Source organism: Vanellus vanellus, assembly GCF_965231255.1.
Source record: "Vanellus vanellus genome assembly, contig: HAP1_SCAFFOLD_434, whole genome shotgun sequence".
Lineage (NCBI taxonomy): Eukaryota > Metazoa > Chordata > Aves > Charadriiformes > Charadriidae > Vanellus > Vanellus vanellus.
This window is the reverse complement of record NW_028128908.1, coordinates 48,426-66,554: the sequence shown is the minus strand read 5'-3', so window position 1 is coordinate 66,554 and position 18,129 is coordinate 48,426. Positions and strand designations below refer to the sequence as shown.

General features: G+C 42.1%; 2 protein-coding genes across 2 annotated transcripts in view; one reads left to right on the top strand and one right to left on the bottom strand.

Annotated features, from left to right (window-relative positions):
* Positions 1-1,401, bottom strand: part of LOC309683816 (AF4/FMR2 family member 1-like) — a gene marked incomplete at its 5' end in the record, with an annotated part of 34,472 nt that extends 33,071 nt beyond the window's left edge. Inside the window, one exon of the mRNA XM_082499819.1 lies at positions 1,317-1,401. Within this exon, the coding sequence (XP_082355945.1) occupies positions 1,317-1,401 (85 nt within the window). The remainder of the gene's footprint in view (positions 1-1,316) is intronic.
* Positions 1,402-5,855: 4,454 nt separating this feature from the next.
* Positions 5,856-15,323, top strand: LOC309683818 (kelch-like protein 8; the record flags this gene model as incomplete). The annotated part of the gene is given in 8 exon segments (XM_082499821.1): positions 5,856-5,909; positions 5,911-6,072; positions 7,415-7,963; positions 10,534-10,720; positions 11,407-11,554; positions 12,723-12,851; positions 14,875-14,908; positions 14,910-15,323. Coding segments are annotated over 8 exon segments (1,461 nt in total). The 3' UTR covers positions 15,108-15,323.
* Positions 15,324-18,129: the final 2,806 nt, after the last annotated feature.

Here is an 18,129-nt window from a genome sequence, read left to right as displayed (position 1 = left end):
AGATAAGCCTGAAGAGGCTTTGAAATTGATACAGGTTTACATACAATGAGTATTCATAGTGCAATTGCCAGGAGGATTTATCATAAGCCCGAAGGGCACTGTTCAGTGACTGTCTGCTGTTCTTCACAGGTCCGGTGGCTTAGCAGAAACCACTTTCTTCTTCGCAGCACAAAATTTAAAGGAAAGCAAACGCACGACTGCACAAGTACTGCAGAAGTCTGCAGCGGCAGCACAAGGACCTCTATTGTTTTTAAAGGACACAAGTATCCCCAAAATACGTGCAGCTCTGGAGGTACAGAACATAAGGTTTACTTTTGTCAGGATTGCTTTCAGCTTTGCCCAGCAGTTTATTCCCACAGCCACTGAGTTAGGACACGCTAGGAAGCCCATGCCCCTACTAGAGTCTCTCCCTGAAGAGGACAGGTTTTCAGGCATCTTTAGTCTCTGTTCTGCCATCCTGCGGCACCCTAAGACTGAAAAACTGAATGACGCTTTCACCAGCAGGAAAGTGTGCAATAGGCAAACAAAACTGCTGCCCACAAATGGACTTGCAACACCCATATCAAATACACGGTGAAACGTTTGCTCGAGAGATTAAAATCACAGACTGTTCAGGACACGCACAGAAAATTTCTTTTCAGTGCCAAAACCACAACAAAACTGGTCAGGGCCATTTGACTGCACCAGGGAGCCCTCCTGTCTCTTGGGTAGGTGTGCAACTGTCATTTCTACCGTAAGTTGCCACTGCAGCCCATCAGTCCTTGTGCCCCAAACCCGCTGGCCCTGGAGAGGACGGGCGTGCACCCTTTCACTCTGTCCCAGCTGCAGTGACTCTTACAAAGCTAACCGTCCAGCGCCTGAAGGAGTTGGGCTTTTCTGCACCCTGAGTAATGTTTTGCCCCCCTCCTCCTTTTTTTTTTTTTTTTTTTTTTCCCTACAAGTCACATGTCAGCTGTATTTCAGCCTGTAAACTACCATTAAACCACAACTGCCACCCAGCAGCAAGGGCTGTCCTTGCCACTTTGAAGAGAAGAGTTTAAGGAGAAATACAACGTTGGTCAAAGAAGAAGAGTTAAAAAGCCATAAAGCCAAAGAAATACTGAAACGAGATCAGCTCCACCGAGGACTGTGGGCATAGAAGATCAAATATTACATGTTGCTGTCTATCCCCGCTAGCAGTTTGACAGCCTTTACAGGGAACAGTACATCGTACTCCCCACAGACAACTCGATTTAAGCCCTGTGCATATTTGCTGGCTGACACTGACATCTGCACAATCTCCAGCTAGGATTTCCTCATGCCACCTTCATACTCACTGTCGGTTTGGGAATGATGCAGACGCCTCCAAGTGCCACTCACAAAACGTTTTGACGGCCAAGGCCAAGCGCAATCACGGGACATCCAGAACCGTTGAGTCCCTGGGTTTTTGTTTTCGTTTTGCTTTTTAATGCCAACATTCCTACCCAAACTGATGCTGCGCTTCAATAACAGGTCTGCAGGGCAGCATGCTTCTCCATTTACCATCTCCTCTAGCAGAAGCACCACCAGAGCCAGCCGCACATGTCCAGCTGCAAGCAGGTACTCACATCTGACCTAAGACTCCAGCCCAGTTCCTCCACTGATGCAGGCCCGCAGACTCCGGAGAGGCTAAATAAATGGATGTAACTTGGAAAGAAATCTCGTTCAGAAAGACAGAAAACTACTTTAAGACAGCAGGCTGAAGAAACTGCCGCCTTTGTAATTTGCAGCGCTTATCCACAAAAATCCGAGGGAACAGCTAGACACAGACCTTAACATGGTTCATGCCCGTTACATGACCAATAATTTAAGGGGCAAATTGAAAATTATTCTCAAACAATAACATATGATGGGAGCAGAATCTGGACTGATGAATTTCCATAATAAGTTTTGCAAGGCTAATTTAACAGATGACTTCCTTACTTGCAAGCTTAAAAAGCAAAGAGAAGGGGTTTAAAAAGGTCATAAAGACTTTTTTCAGGTATCTTTTTGATGAGGATTCACGACTTAATTGGCATAACAGATGTTTCACAATGTCAAGGATAACTTTGGTTTTAAGGTTTTTGGGCCAAAAAGCTAGATAAACAAAGTCAAAGCCATTAAATAAATTTTGACTACAGAAAAACGCAGAGACTACTCTTAATAAGACTTCTAAGCCTCTCAGTCACTAAAGAACAAGCAACATGCTCTTAAAACGGTGAGACGCTGCCACATTCTCTCCTTTTTATAATTTTTGCAATAGATATGTTTTTCCAGTTCACCAACCCGCACAACTGGATCATGAAGGCCAAGTAATGTTTTTGCAAAGACCTATCATCTCAAAGTTAAGACAGTGCTACAAGGCAATATGCCTGAAGTACTCTTAGGTACAACTGAAGTTGTCTGAAAAGGACTTCACTCAAACCTTTTTGTTCAATGTAACTTCAACGTAACAGCTCAGACCAGCATGACCTAAATCCCACATCCACCCTCTCCCCACCTTGCTAGTTGCACAAAAAAAAATCACCCACTTCCTTTTTCCTCACTACTAATGACCTCAGCCAAGAAGAAATCTCTACCTGCGGAAGCTTAAATAAAAAAAAGAAAAAAAGATGTACCATATATTTTGAGGTTTTTTTGGGGGGGAGCTGTTTTATTTTGATTCAGGGTTTTTTTGACAAAGAAGTTGTGTGCTTCCATTTAACATCTACTGTAGGTACAACACTTTGGAAACCTCTGATAATGCAAGTGCATTGCCCAGATAATGAAGTGGGGAAGGACACACAATTCAGAGTCATTTCAGGCAGCACTGCTATACTCATCTTCCTTCTGGGAAAATGCAGTTGAGGAAGTTACTTCAGAGAGATTAATTGATGAATTCCTACAGATTCCAGCAAATCTGAAGTGACTCTTATACTGCACCTGATACTTGCATAACTTGAAAATAATAATTTTTAAAACTTTATGAACGGGGTATTTTAGATTTTCAAAAAGACACAAAGAAAACCTCCAATGCAATCAAAGTATGTTTTGCTACCAGCAAGTTTCATTTTCCCTAGAAAGCACACAAATAGGCAAGATTGTGTCATGATACTCCATGCATGCACGAACCTAGTTCCAGGCACTGTTTTTGCCTCAGTACTCTGAACTACAGATCGGGGTTTTTTTAATTGCTTGTAGCTAAAAGATTAGAAACAAAAGAAAGCGATGACTTGGTTTTGAAAAAACTGCTTAAAAGCAGTTATGTTTGAATTTTGTGTTATTGCTCAGTTGATTTAAAACACACACAAAAAGTCACCCCAACAGCACTGATTTATCTTAAGACTTATTGTGTGGGTTTTGTGTTGGTGTTTACAATTGCATACCCAGAATAGGTAAAACATACACCATCAGCCTCTTTCACGTTGAGACACAGAATAGTTTTGGAAAGTGTATGTGCAGTTGCACTTAAAGTACAAGGATAAATGTAGCATGTATGCCAGGTGGAAAACCTTACGACTTGGGAGCTGCAAACTATCATTTAGTAGTCAGTGGCAGTTCTATCTGTAAGCAGCATTTCTACTCGGCTGTAAAAATACCGTTAAGTGTGAGTAGCTAGGGAGCGGTGAAGTGAGACTGTCAGTTAAGGACCAAAACAAGCAAGAGTTCCCTGGAAGTGTAGGCTAAAGATGCTATATCTGACCTCTGAATGAATAATACATGGTGCTTTTCAAAACCCTTGTACAGCATTTCAACCTCTCTCATTTTTCCTCTTGCTTTTTTATGTTCACTTTTGTAACTTAAGTAGGTTGTCTCGGAAGCTTATATCTCAATGATAATAGTGACTTCTTCAAAGGGAATGTTAAACAAAGCAAAGGTGGTGAATACCAGTAGTTGAGGATTAATTTGAAGTTAAGAGAACCAAAATATCAAGATTTTTCCCCCTAGCTAACTATAAAAACATCTTAGTATAGGAATTTGTCAAATCTGGCATAGTAGAAATTAAGTTTTCAGCAGGAAAAGGTATTCCTTCTTATAAACTATGTAAATATCCTGTGATCCGTAATATCTGTGAACTAGTTTGTGATTTTGGAATAAGTAAGATCTTTCTCTTAGGTATCTTTTGAAGGAAGAATACTTACCTTGCTTACAGCACCATCAGTGAATATTCTAGGCACGTGTGATATTACTTTAACCTGCCTGGCCCAGTGCAGCCAACAGCCTTGTCACTGCACAGGACGAGGAGCTGGCAACAACCCTGTGACCTACAGCAGAAATGAGTATGACTTCCTGCTTTTTCTCCAGTACCGATGCCTGAGGAGTTCTAAATTTAGCATGGACGCTTTCCAAATATCCCAGAAGAAAGTCAAGTCTGCTCCTAGACATGCGACTTACATTTTTATTGTAGAATAATTTTTTTGTTACTTCAGCCAGTCCACTTCCTCCAACACCAGAGTCCATGAGCAGAAATCACTGAACTACAGCAATCATCAACTCTTAGCATAAAACAAAGAATGAATGCATAATAAATTAACCAGAAAACATGAAAACCAAAGTTTCGTAGCCAGCGTAAGAGAGGAACACGCTACTAAATACCGTCTCCAGAGACTTTGTCTTAAAACCTTACAAATCCATTTGCTTTCCTTGCCAAAATCTAACAGAACTCCTGCTTGTAAGCTAGACCAGTAACTCCATGCTTTCAAACAGTATTTCATTTTTTCTTGTGGACTTCATAATCTTCCACAAAACGTGTGGATGCATGGCCTAAATCTCACTGAGGTGGCTTTCATGAGTTCTAGGCACACAGAGCTGAAACTTAAAATATGCTACTGAACTGGAAAAATATTTGCTCTTCCCCTAATGCTTAAGTTTGTTTTTTGTTTTCCAAATAAAAAGCTGGACTTAACCTAACTGAAGCTCACAGTAGCAGGAAGAGTGAAATACTCGAGTGACAGAAGCAGAAAAAAACCTTCTCCCCATTGTCTGTGGTATCCCTGATTTGTCTTTCAGCCCTGGGAAAGCTATGATGTTAGTATGGCTACAATTCCTTTAGTCCGAGCTGTATAAAACTTAGACACCTTAAATATCTTCAGCTAAGCTGGGTAAACAGTATAAAATAAAAGCTAGCAAGCAGGAGCAAACTTGCTCCTCATTGTCATGCTTTAATTATCAATCTGTTGGATTAATAAGGTTGCTAGATAAAAGGAAATAATTTTCATTCCAAGATTTTTCTGTAAGTGTAAATTCTTGTTCTCTAATTGTGTAGAAGCTTTTTATATTTTGCTTACATTTGCATAAATGCATAAAACACTTAAAGGATTGCTTTAGCTTTTTAAGAGACCGAGGAAAGCTGAGTAATAAGTATGTACAAAATACCCATCGGGGTCAGATCAATAGTTTGTCTATGGCAGCAGTGATGAGAGATGCTATTTAAGGACCAAAGAAACACGGTTGTGTGTGGGCCGTGTCGCTTTTGTTCCTCTGCCATCCACAGCAGTGAGATCAGGAATGTTGGAGGATACATCCTTGCCTTTTCTTTTTCTTGTCTTTTTTTCAAGAAGCGTGGGCAACAAGTTCACAAACAATGGCTTTTCCTAAAGGTACCTGCGTAGGGTTCTTGACTGTGGGTCTTTTTTCCCTGCTTTCTCCTCCCACCTTCCCCAAGTAAGGTTATAGGTAGTATTTATAACATGTAATCAAATTGTTAGGTACTACCAGTACCTAATGTCTCATCATTTTTTGTGTTGGGTTTTGTTTTTTTTTTCCGAACAGGAACATGAACAGAATTTAACTGCATTTTAGGATTTGACTCCTGATGGGCTGGATTTTGTCTTGGCATGAATTTTTGAAGATGGACACAGTGCAAGAAGAAACAGCCAATGGCTTCAGAATCCATGGTTCCAGAGCAGGCAAAACAACATCTGATAAAGGGAAAAAAAGCGGCAGCAACAGCAGCAGCAGCAGCAGCCTAGGTCTTCCAACAGTGACGGTGAAGATGACATCTTTGTATTTGAAGCAAATGAGGCTTGGAAGGATTTTCACAGCTCTCTCCTTCAGTTCTTTGAAGCTGGAGAGCTCTGCGATGTTACACTAAAGGAGATATTGTCACACGTCCATTGCATTTAACAGCCTGAAGATTAAGCTATGAATACGTATGCTGGAGGTGGCTGTGAATTTGGGCAGGGGTATGGAAAGCATAGAATACCTGTTGGATCTGAGGCATCTCTATCTAGGTGTTTGTATTTTTTTTTTTATTTAGGAAGTTTACAACAGAAATGTAAACATTTAAGATGCTAACAGTCCAAGAGAGGACGTGCATGACTTCGACCTCACCCAAATTGCCTTCTAAGCAGGTTCCCACAGTTGATCAGTATGTAACTGTGCAATTTCAGCTCCTTGTAGCCTCGACTTACTGCTCACCAGGCAGGTTACACTTGTGTTGATAACACACACTTTTAAAAAGGGTAGAGAAATTGTGTGTTGAATCAGAGATAGAAAAAACTCCAAATTATCCTTTATAATTTAATATCCCACCCTTTTTTTATTTTTACATTGCAAGACCGCTCACTTTAACGCCTTCATCTGAAAATGAAGATGTAATTTGAGTCTGCCAGGAGTACCGGTTGCTTAACTCAGCCATCCCTTTGTTAGCGCAGACTGATGAATGACAAAGGCTGTAAGAAAGCACTCCTGTAACGCAAATAAGTAGTGGATTGTTCCTTTACCTTCACTACCTACATTCTCTTAACATAGTTGAATTCTAGAATTTTATAAGTGAAAAGCTTGTTTTGTGCTTTCTGATCGGAATTATGAAAAATACCTCCTCTTTATGGGGAATACTCTATCTTTTGTGGCTGAACAACTGCTAAAAATCTTGAAGTGATTGGTAACTTTTAATAATCCCTGTAATACCTGTTATTACTGCCGTTTTACATGAATTTGCTTCTAATATAGAGAATTATAAATTCCTCAACATTAGTAAAAGTCCAGAGGTTTAAATTAGGTTGTCTAAAAATGTCGCTTTACAATTTACACCCTCCCCGCCCTGCAAAGTCTCTGAAATACACATAAAAGAAACAAGTGCCTGGCAGTCTCCTCCTGTCTCCAAGATGCATCTAGAAGGTTCCTAAGGATGTTTCATTTAAGAAATAGGACACGCCTCTTAAAGAAAAGCAAGTTCAGTGCATCAGTGCTATTGCTTCTTTGTGTTACGGCCTTGCCCTACTCTGGTGACCAAGTTACAACTCAGACCTGCTTGGGATACATTGATCTGATGTCAGAAGTACAGGGCAGATGGAGTTATTTTGCTTGAACAAAATACAGTAGCTCAATGCATATTGAGTTCAGGATTCTTATTTCGGCTTAACTGTCCGTCCTATTGTAGCCAAAACTGACATTCCAGTGAAAGACTGAGGGTTATTTTCTTCTTTTTTTTCAGGTTGGTCCAAAGCTTATCTCCTGCCACACACTGGTGCTAGCTTGTGTTATACCTTACTTTAGAGCCATGTTTCTTTCGGAAATGGCTGAAGCCAAGCAGACATTGATTGAGATCAGGGACTTTGATGGTGATGCAATAGAAGACCTGGTGAAGTTTGTGTACTCCTCCCGGATTACTCTGACAGTGGATAACGTCCAGCCTCTCTTGTACGCTGCTTGCATTCTTCAGGTGGAACTGGTAGCAAAGGCGTGCTGTGAATACATGAAGCTGCACTTCCATCCCTCCAACTGCCTGGCAGTCAGGGCATTTGCGGAGAGTCACAACCGCATTGACTTGATGGACATGGCTGATCAGTATGCTTGCGAACACTTTACAGAAGTGGTGGAGTGCGAAGACTTTGTGAGTGTGTCACCACAGCACCTCCATAAACTCCTGTCCTCCAGTGACCTGAATATTGAAAACGAAAAGCAAGTTTACAACGCTGCTATCAAGTGGCTGCTAGCCAATCCACAGCATCATGCGACGTGGCTGGATGAAATACTTGCACAGGTAGGGCAGGCTGAGGCGCCGTGTGCCTGTCTTGTCACTGGTTTTGTTGTCTAATCAACTGTTTGTCCTTGGGTAGATCTCATGATGAAAATTGTTCTCGGCAGTTGGCACCTCCTCTGGTATTCGCAGTTGTGAGTTAACAGTAGAATATCAGGAAGAAGTCATATTCTTCAGTTTCTCTTGTGAGATGAGTACTCACTACATGCTCGTGGCTGGGGAGTGGGGAGCCAACAAAAAGCTGCATCTGTGTTAGAGCAGAAAATTCTTAGATTTACACATAGTAGAGTACATAAAGCCATCACTTCACTTGGTTTGATACTACTACAGCCTGAAACACTCACTTCCCTTGCTGGTAAGTGTTTGTACTTAAGAAAAGAGAGCAAAGCTGTTGAGGAGCTTTTTACGTGTCTAGGAGAGTAAAACTGTAACGGAGATGTGTCATATCAAGTTGTGCTACTTCTAGAATGTTCCTATATTTAATTAACAAAAGACCAAGACATGTTAGCCCTATAAGCAGGCTAGGAAACATATGCTAGACCATTTAATGCTCACTAGGCTAGCACTGCTGGTTACCTGTAGGAGTTAGCAGTTTAATGATCTAGACTTGATGAGAGTCCACTGCTTCTGAAAGAAACACATACGGGTATCAAAAGGTCACTTAGCTGAACTTATTTAAACACCCATCGGACCTCCTCCTGTCAAAGCGTTAGGTACGTCAGTTATTCAAGCTCCGTATGCGTTGATTATGGGAATTTAAAATACAGTATTTGAGACAGGTATAGAGAACCTGTGCTGGGGAGGAGGGTGGTACATGCTGTGCACTGCAAAATGCCCTGTGAATCTTAGCAGGTAGGATCAACTGTGCCATTTCAGTTGTCACTGAACTCCAGCTTGAATGTTTTGCATTCAGCAGAAGTGCTAATATTGGCATCATGTGAGTAAAGAGAGGTCCACTAGAATACTGCTGTCATTGTCTTCATGCATCATTTTTCACCTTTCCTGGTAAAAGATCACAACTGTTTATTAACTGTCTTCCCAAAACTTTCAGTTTCATCTAGACTAGCATGATGGTTTTGGTAGAAAAATTCCTTCTTTAGTACACTATAATTAAATTTATAGGCAATATAATTTGAGATTTAAAAAAACCTTCATTATTACCCAGGTGTACAAGTAGATGAGATTAAGATCTTTGTTTTATTCATGGTAACCAGTCTAGAATGAAACAATGAAAAAGTAAACCCCTTCCTGTAAATATGGGTTATTTGCCAGAGTATACGGAGCCATCAGGTGATTTGGACATTATTGCTAGCAGAAAACATGCCTGGGCTTCGCGATAGTTATTATCCACATCATAATCAGCCTTAGGGGTTGCGCTGTCATCATGAGGTTCTGAATTTGTCAGCCTTGTGCTCTTACCGCATCACTTGCCTCATGAGTCTATGAGCAGGGCTATGGCTGTGCTTTTAATCGGCCAAAACCAAGACAGGCCAAAGTAAAGGAAGAAGTGGGACTGAAAGCAAGCGGGTAAGGAAGAACTGGTAGAAACACTTGCTTACTTCAAGGCAGGGACATTTGTCAGCCATGTAACAGCACCCTTTTGCTGCTCTGAGAAGCACTGGAGATACTGGACTTCACAATTGCTGCTGAGCTAACTGGGAGGCGCCTGACAGCATCGATTCCAAACCTTAGGAAGTCAGATGCTGGTTTGCTTCAGTCCCCCCTGCTAACACCTGTCCCACCTTTGCACCCGATTGTACTTCATATTCCTCACTGTTTCTCTCAAAAGGACAAACGAACGGTTTGCTGAAATAAGTGACTGTGGGGAGGAAGACATTTCAAGGCAGCCTTGGAGAGGCTGACCTTATTTCAGATGTGCCCTGTCGCTGGGGATTGCTCTGGGCAGTGACCACCTATAGCCTTACCCAGAAGGAGCCTTTCTTTCCTCAGCCTGCTCACCAGCTCTCTGCTAGGGAACCACAGGAAGGATTTGGGGAAGGAAACAATTAGCTCTCAACGTTGGGGTTTTTTTAATCCTGTAGTCTGTCAAGTCCACACTAGAGAAAGGTGTTACTGCACTATCAATACCTCCTTAATAGACAGACACTTAGTTCGTGCTGATAGTGTTTCCTCTTTGACTTGCCACCCAAAGAAAATCAGCCATTCTAGCAAAAGCCCTCTTATACTGGCATAGCAATGAGCTGAAAATTCACCCCCTCAGCAGACTAACCTGACACGGGCTATCCTGGTACAGTCACGGATGCTGCCTGCATCACATCAGGCAGGTGCAGTTGCAGTACAGGCAGCGGCACTTCTTCCTCCGCTCAGCCTGGGCCAAGGGGCAGTTCTCCACCGCTGCTTAAATGCAAAGGGTTGCAGCAAACGTTTGTCACTAAAAAGAACTGTTCATATCGCTGTTATTCTGGAAAAAAAGTATGAACGCCTCCCTTTTTAGTGAAGAGCGTGGGGCTGGCAGCTGGCTCAGAAGCTGCCATCTGTTATGCTTGCGTCACTGTAAATGGTGAGACTCAGTCAGTTCAGCCAGTTACTCCAACTGTGTTCATTTCTGTCAGGTACGGCTGCCTCTCTTGCCCATTTGTTTCCTTATGGGTGTTGTGGCAAAGGAAGAGATTGTCAAGCAGAATCTAAAATGTAGGGATTTGCTGGATGAAGCAAGAAACTACCACCTTCACCTGAGCAGCAGGGCAGTGCCAGACTTTGAGTACTCCATTCGCACAACACCAAGGAAGCAGACTGCTGGTAATTAAATGTGTGTCTGATTATCCCATAGGGAGTGGTGTGGAGAAAAGGCGGTGCGTCCATGCAGGGTTAGGTAGCTTGGTAGAAATGGTTGTTAATGACTTAATGCAAAACTGGGAAAGCCGTTGTGTACCTCCCTGGTAATTAGCTAGTGTGCTGCATTGTCCTAGCAGAACTTTAGCTGTCATTTTCTTTCTTTAAAGCATTATTTATTTATCCTGATTGGCTCTATCTGTATTAAAGCTAGAACTGTTAAGTATCTTGTGACCAGGCAGCATGCTCACAGCTATACCGACAACAGTGGACACTTATCTTTGGGCACGAGAAGGTTGAGCTAACTTTTAAACTCTTTGGCTAACCTACACCAAAAGTGAGTGATGAATATTAGACTGCAAATCCGAATTTTTACATTTTTATATTTAACAATGTTTATCTCCCTGAGCAAAAAATCACAAAAAGCATATTTAAAATATGCATTGGTTTTGCATCAGCATAGATAGTTAATTGCCATAACAGCATGCCAAGCAAAGGCAAAATCCAGCACCCAGTTACGCAGGGCAATGACTGTGCCCCCTGAAGTGAAATATGACTTCTCCCGAACTACATAAGTTTCAGTTCACTCTGCTGTACAACTTTATCCCCCATCTTCCTGCTATTTTTCTGGAAACCTGTTTTGTCTTCTTCAGGTGTGTTGTTTTGTGTCGGTGGTAGGGGTGGATCTGGTGACCCATTTCGCAGCATTGAATGTTACTCTATCAGTAAGAACAACTGGTTCTTCGGCCCTGAAATGAACAGCAGGAGAAGGCACGTGGGTGTGATCTCTGTGGGAGGTCAGTAATGCTATTCTAAAGGCACTTGTTTGCTCCTTTTGGTGGAATCGGTACTTGTAATAAATAAATCTGTCTTCCAATGGCTTACCTGTTGGATATTCTTCAATTTAGTAAGGCTTCTTCCCCACGAAGGGGTTTGTGATTCTGAAACAATCTGAGAGCATGCTTACTGAAAAGATATTACTGTGAACTGGGAGTTGGGGTGGTTCAGCCTGCAAGAGGCTCTGGGGAGACCTTACTGTAGCTTTTTAATACTTAAAGGGAGCTTGTAAGAAAGATGGGGACAGACTTTTTAATAGGGGCTGTTGCAATAGGCCAAGGGGTAATGGTTTTAAACTAAAAGAGGGAAGATTTAGACCAGATATAAGGAGACATTTTTTACAATGAGGGTGGTGGAACAGGTTGCCCAGAGAGGTTGTAGATGCCCCATCCCTGGAAACGCTCAGGGTCAGGTTGGACAGGGCTCTGAGCAACCTGGTCTAGTTGAAGATGTCCCTGCTCATTGCAGGGGGGGTGGACTAGATGACCTTTTAAAGGTCCCTTCCAACCCCAACTATTCTATGATTCTATGAACGGTACATAGCCTCTTCTCTTAACAGGCGATTTAATTTTTTTTTAACCCGTTTACAAAAAAATAGCCTTACACAGCAGAGTCACCCAGAATTTGCTAGTACTCATACTAGCTCCCTTCACACTTAACTCCATACAGGCAAGTCACTAAGACCATAAATCTTCCAAGAACAGACCTACCTTTATTTTTGGGTCTCCATCTTCTGAAACCAGGTCCGTGCAGTCCAGAGCAGCTTAGCACCCATGATGCAACTTCTCCTTGTAAACGGTAGCTCCTGTGTTGCTGCAGCAGAACAGAGATTCCCCCCCCCGAAAATCTGGAGAGACTGATAGAAATGTCCAAAACTGATCTGACCTGCAGTACTCAAGTGATGGGAAGATTTTTTTGTCTACATATCTCAAGCTTTGCATAAAAGTCCAAGTTAGAAACAGATCTCTGGTTGAGTACAGCATATAAAAATATAAAGTCTGTACTTACTAAAATCTTGATATTGAAAACATTTGAAGACTTTAACCTTTATTTGAGCTTGTTGTCTCCACATAGGCAGGGATATTGCATAAATGAAAACTGAAGTGTTGCCAAGCAATCTCTGTATCAAAAGATGCATATGTGTTTCGGGTAAAGTCTACGCAGTAGGTGGACATGATGGAAACGAACACTTAGGAAGCAGGGAAGTATTTGATCCTCTCACAAACAAGTGGATGATGAAGGCATCAATGAACACAAAGAGGTACGTGATCCAAATTTTAAGTCCTAGTCTGCGATAAATAATTTCTTGCTGACGCTGAAAAACACCATGTCTGTCCTGTCTTTATTTGGGTTTCCAAACTGTGCTATTTTTAGTTTTGTTGTTTTTTTTTTTTTTTCCTATTTTGGGGCTTTATGCTATCAAACACCTTTATTTACTAGCTGTAAAGCAAATACAAATTTGCATCACATACTTGCATACATCACATATTTTCAGAAACACAACGTTGTGCGTAACATACTATTTCAGTGCAAAACTGCATAATATCTCTCTCTCTCTAGGGAGAGGCCCTGGCTGGTAACATTGGTTACGTTTACACTTTGGCTTTCTTTTGTCACTATTCTTTTCTTTCTTGGGGGCCTGGCTTCTGGAGCAGAGAGCTCTTCTACTCCAGCTGTGCTTACATTCCCATATCTAGGGCATTTCTGCTATGCCCGATAAAGAACTTGAAACTGATAGACTTCTGTGGGTTTTTTGCGCTTTTTAAGAATGAGCAAGATGACTGCCAGTGAACACGCACAGTGAAATTCTTCATGCCCAGGAAACCTTCATGCTGCCTATGTTTTTGCCACAAAAGGCCAGACGCACTAAAACACTTAAAGTCAGATTGAGGCTTTTTCTTGCCTTTTGACATTTAGGATTCTTTTAAGGAGTCACAGATGGGTAATTTTTTGTTTCCGCTGTCATTTAAATCAACCTCTTGAATTCTACATTCTGTTTTGTTATTTGTTGTTTCTAAAAGCATCATGTACAAGCAGGAGTGAACTACTGAACACGGCTAAGTCCTCAAGCTATTTGTAGCTGTGACATAATCAAAGTAAAAGACCCAGACTCCCAGAAGGAGCTTCTTACTCCTCCCTACTGCCACCACCACAGGGCATATTCTCTGCAAGCATCAGCCCTAGATTTCTGTGACATTTCTTACTCAGTACCTTGGTAAATGGAAGGGCTGCTGTGCCTTGGCTACGCTCCATTCCTCCCATTCATGGACATGGTGTCCGAATACTTAGTTGAGAAAAAACTGCCACCATTGATGCCATCTATGTTACCTGGTGAGGCAATGCAAGATAAGGTCAGGGTATCTCCCCAGTGTGTGTTCTGTAGAAAGACTGTGCATCCCTTGCTCCTGCCTTGGTATCTTCGCACCTGCCCTCTGTGTAATGAGGCAAGAATGTTCTCAGTGAAATGGTGAATCACCTGTCTTGGTACTTAAAGCAGAAACTTAATGCTTCTAATGAGTCTAGACCATACTTTGCATTTTGTAATACTGATTGTATTCTCATAATTGTAGATTCAGTAGAAAAAAATCTGACAACTATTTTAACACAGACTTAATAAAAAAGAAGAGAATGGAAGAAATTGTAACTAAATCTTTCTAGAGTTCACTCATCTAATATCCAGCGCAGGCTTGCTTTTATCACCCCCCAAAAAAATCATTCCCAGATTGTAGCAGCAGCTATACCAGCAAAGTTAAAACCAGCAGGTTTTGGTTCTCCATAAAACAAAATGTGGTTCTTCAATAAAACAAAATAGGAGGCGTAAAATTCAGTACCAAGAAATCACATAGCTAAGCTAACCTCATATATCTAAGCGTGTAATTAGAAGACTTGGGTCTTGGGTGACATTCAGTCAAAACAGTATTCCGCGTCCCCCTGCCTTTATTCTTTAAACAGGAGCTTTGTCTTTTTGCAGTCTAGAAATATTCTAGCTGCAACAGTCCTGTTCATGGATCACACAATAACGTAGAGGTGCCTGGGAAAGCTGAGGTGAAGTCAAGATAAAACTCTAGAGCCCCTCTCACGGGAGGATGCAAACATACGAAAGACTTTCAGGATAAAGCTGCAAGACTGATGCAGGTGTACAGAGGGCCAGCCACAGTTACTGGTCATTATTTATTATAAACTTCACTTTTAACATTTTCATTACTTTTTCCCCCATAGTTTGAAACAGGTACCAGTCAGGTAACATTGCACTTGATGTGTCTTTCCCATTCCTTTTCCTTAAGGACTTGCACTGAGGTGTTGATCCTGTGGTTTTCTTAGGAGAGGACTTGCTCTTGCCTCCCTTGGTGGCCCCATTTACGCAATAGGAGGTTTAGATGACAACACTTGCTTCAGCGATGTGGAAAGATATGACATTGATTCTGATCGATGGAGTGCAGTCGCCCCAATGAACGCTCCCAGGGGAGGAGTTGGCTCCGTAGCCCTTGTGGTAAGTGACTGTTTCCTCCCAAGTTGAGGCCATCTGAGGAACTGAACTGCTTTTCCCATCTGCTTTTACAAGGCAGAACACAGGATTTTGAACAAAATGCAGCTGGTAGGTCTTAGCACCTCTGGTCATCAAAATCCTACTGAGCTGTGCAAAAGATGAGGATATTTAGGATAATACTCAGATCAAACTGAACTGCCTATATGAAAACGCAACATAATAGAAGTAGTGCGCAGCAGGAGTCTATCTATTGTTTCCTGGTAATAATTGAGTAATATCCATGACTAGCGATGCAGGAGTGCTGCTTATGCCATTAGGTTCTTCTTGTAAATATTAGAGCACTACCTCCTCCTCCTTCTTTCCGTCCTTTGTTCTCTTCCTTTCGCTCAATAAGAATCTACATTCTTCTGGTTGTTTCAACCCGATTTTGCACTAAATTTACCAGACAAATAATGAGCATAAACTAGCAAGGTATATTTTGCACAGACTATATAACTAGGCTGTATAATAGAATTTCAGACACAGAAAAGAAATACTTTCCGCTTGCTCAGAAAGAACAGGAACTTATTTTTCTTTTTTTTTTCCTCTGCCATCTTCTTTAGGTGGGAACTCGTCGGCCCTGTGTCACACTGCAGGGCAGGGGCAGGCGTGGCTGTGTGCTCTTGTCTCAGCAGCCAGATCCGGGACGTGGGCCAAGGATCCAGCAATGTTGTTGACTGCATGTGAGCTCTGCTGCCTCCTCCAAATTCCAGAGGAACGATAGGAAGGGAGGCACTGCGGAGCTTTTAAACACCGTGTTTTGTATGGTAGGTTAAGAAATGCAAACAATACATTTTCTTTGTGAAGATGTTACCTCCTGCAACTGTAAAGCTTTTGGTGGCTTTCTATCAGTAGTGATACGGAAAAGTCTGTGAAAACATGGAATAAAAGTATAACTCACAGGAGAAAACCTGCCAAGAGCTGCAATCATCCCATTTTTGAGAAGCTGTAATTTCAGAATCATTTGAGGCAACTGGTACAGGGACTCATTATTGAACTGTAAACCAGGCATGGGGTGAGGAGAGAGAGCAGCAGTTAGTACTGCTGAGCCTTACCCAACAGCCCTGCTACGCATTTTCTGAAGGACTCGAGTGCCATTTAATGTAACTTATTTTCGGGAATGTAGTCTTAAACATTTCCTAATTGTGTAAGAGCTTTGTAACACAAAGCGTCTCAAGTTTTAGAAGGTAACGACATCCCTGTTGCACACTAAGAGAAGTGGAGCAGAGAAGTTCACTGCCCATGTCTGAAGGGACTGCTGGCAGCAGTGGAAATAGCAGGTACTTGGTCTGAAACCTGTCTTTCAATGTACTTTCTCAAGCTAATATACTCGTTAGAAAGCTGAAAGATTCTTGACCTGAGCTTACCCACTAGAATACTGGGATTCTCAAGTCTTCAAATAAAATTTGTAGTAACTACCCCCCCAAAGGCAAGTTTCTGTTGAGGGGTCATTCCTGAAGTAACGAGTGTAATTTGTCCTACTTTAAGATGGCAGTGTGTGAAAATGTCAGCTTCAGAGGTTTCCGAGTCACCATTTTTATACAAAATGGAAACATACGGTAAAAGTTGCAGTATTCTGTAAAGACCTTTAAATGCAGTTCTAGGAGATGACATGTCCATTTTCAGTAGCCAGTAGCAACTCAGTGGTAATTCTAGAGGTACAGGCTCTTTTAAGATAGTTAAGCCTCAAAACAGATGACTTAAAGCTTCTATAAGCCAAAGAGAATCAGCAACAAAAAGAATTGGAAATAAACCAGTACTTACACGAAAAATTGAAATATGAACTTGACAGTGTTGTGTACAAAGTTCTGTTGTTACGCATTCAGAAGCCCTGTATTCCAAGTAACGTCCAGCTGGAAAGACTGCACATTGCTGTTCCTGCATCACCACGAACAGACCGACAACTGACAATCCTTTGTGACCAAAGTTTGTTCCAAGTGACGAGGGAGAGCAGCAAACTTCTCTGCACGCAGTAGCAGGGAAGAGGCAGGGCAGTACGACCATAAGGTACAATCACGTTTCGCTGTTGAGTTACTATCATTTAGCTTTTCGGTTTCAAATGGCTTTGCACTTTGGTAGCACCCAGGGACAAAGTGGACGGTACTGTAAATAATGAAACATTGCAATAAAACATTTGTACTTCAAAGCACCTTGTTTCTAGCATGACTGGAGTATGCTATTGTGGGGAAAGGTTAAAACAATGAGTCTTTTTTGGTTTCTGCAGAGTATAATTCCCAACCGGAAACCTTTGTCAGCAGAGAAAATCCTGCGTTACGGCTGCAAACCATACCACCCTGCTCCTGCCCTTGCCCCCCGGCAAGGATGTTGACACCGTTGTGGCTCTTGACCTGGCTAGGAGGGCTGGAACCAAGAGGTGCAGGTTCCCTCTCTGGAAACAAACACGTTTTTCTATGGATGTCCTGGATAACACTAAAACTTGAGGGGGAGTGGGGGGAAGATTTTCCACAAAGTAGTACTGACTGTGAAACCAAGCTGCCTGGGGGTGCTGTGTGCCAGTTGATACTTTTCTCCTCTTGATGGGAAAGTGCTAGCACCCAAGGGTGCAGCCTGTGAATAACTCACACGCATCCGGACCACACTGACAGCCGCCGCCTTCCAGGCACCAAAGGGAGACGTGCGTGTTCAGCAGGGAAATAAGGTTACAGCAAATGCAGTGGGATTCCCTGCGGTGTGGGAGGAGCTCTGCTGTCAACCCCATAGCTGGAAATCAAGTGGCACTAGGGCTGAACACGACTGTAAGACAGACACTTCTCTTGTAGTTCAATTCGTACGCAACCCTCCCCCCAACATTATTTGTGCTCGGGCTTCCGAGGCGTATTGTTAAGGGCTGGCGGGAAAACTGCAGAAAAGGTTTACAAGGAACAACCCTCTTGCCAGTATAGTGCTGTCCACGTTATTAATCTTAGATAGCACCAGAACTACAAATATTTTGTGCAGAACTGTTTTTAGAAACATTATTGCTGGAAATGTGATAATGATGTCAAAATATCAA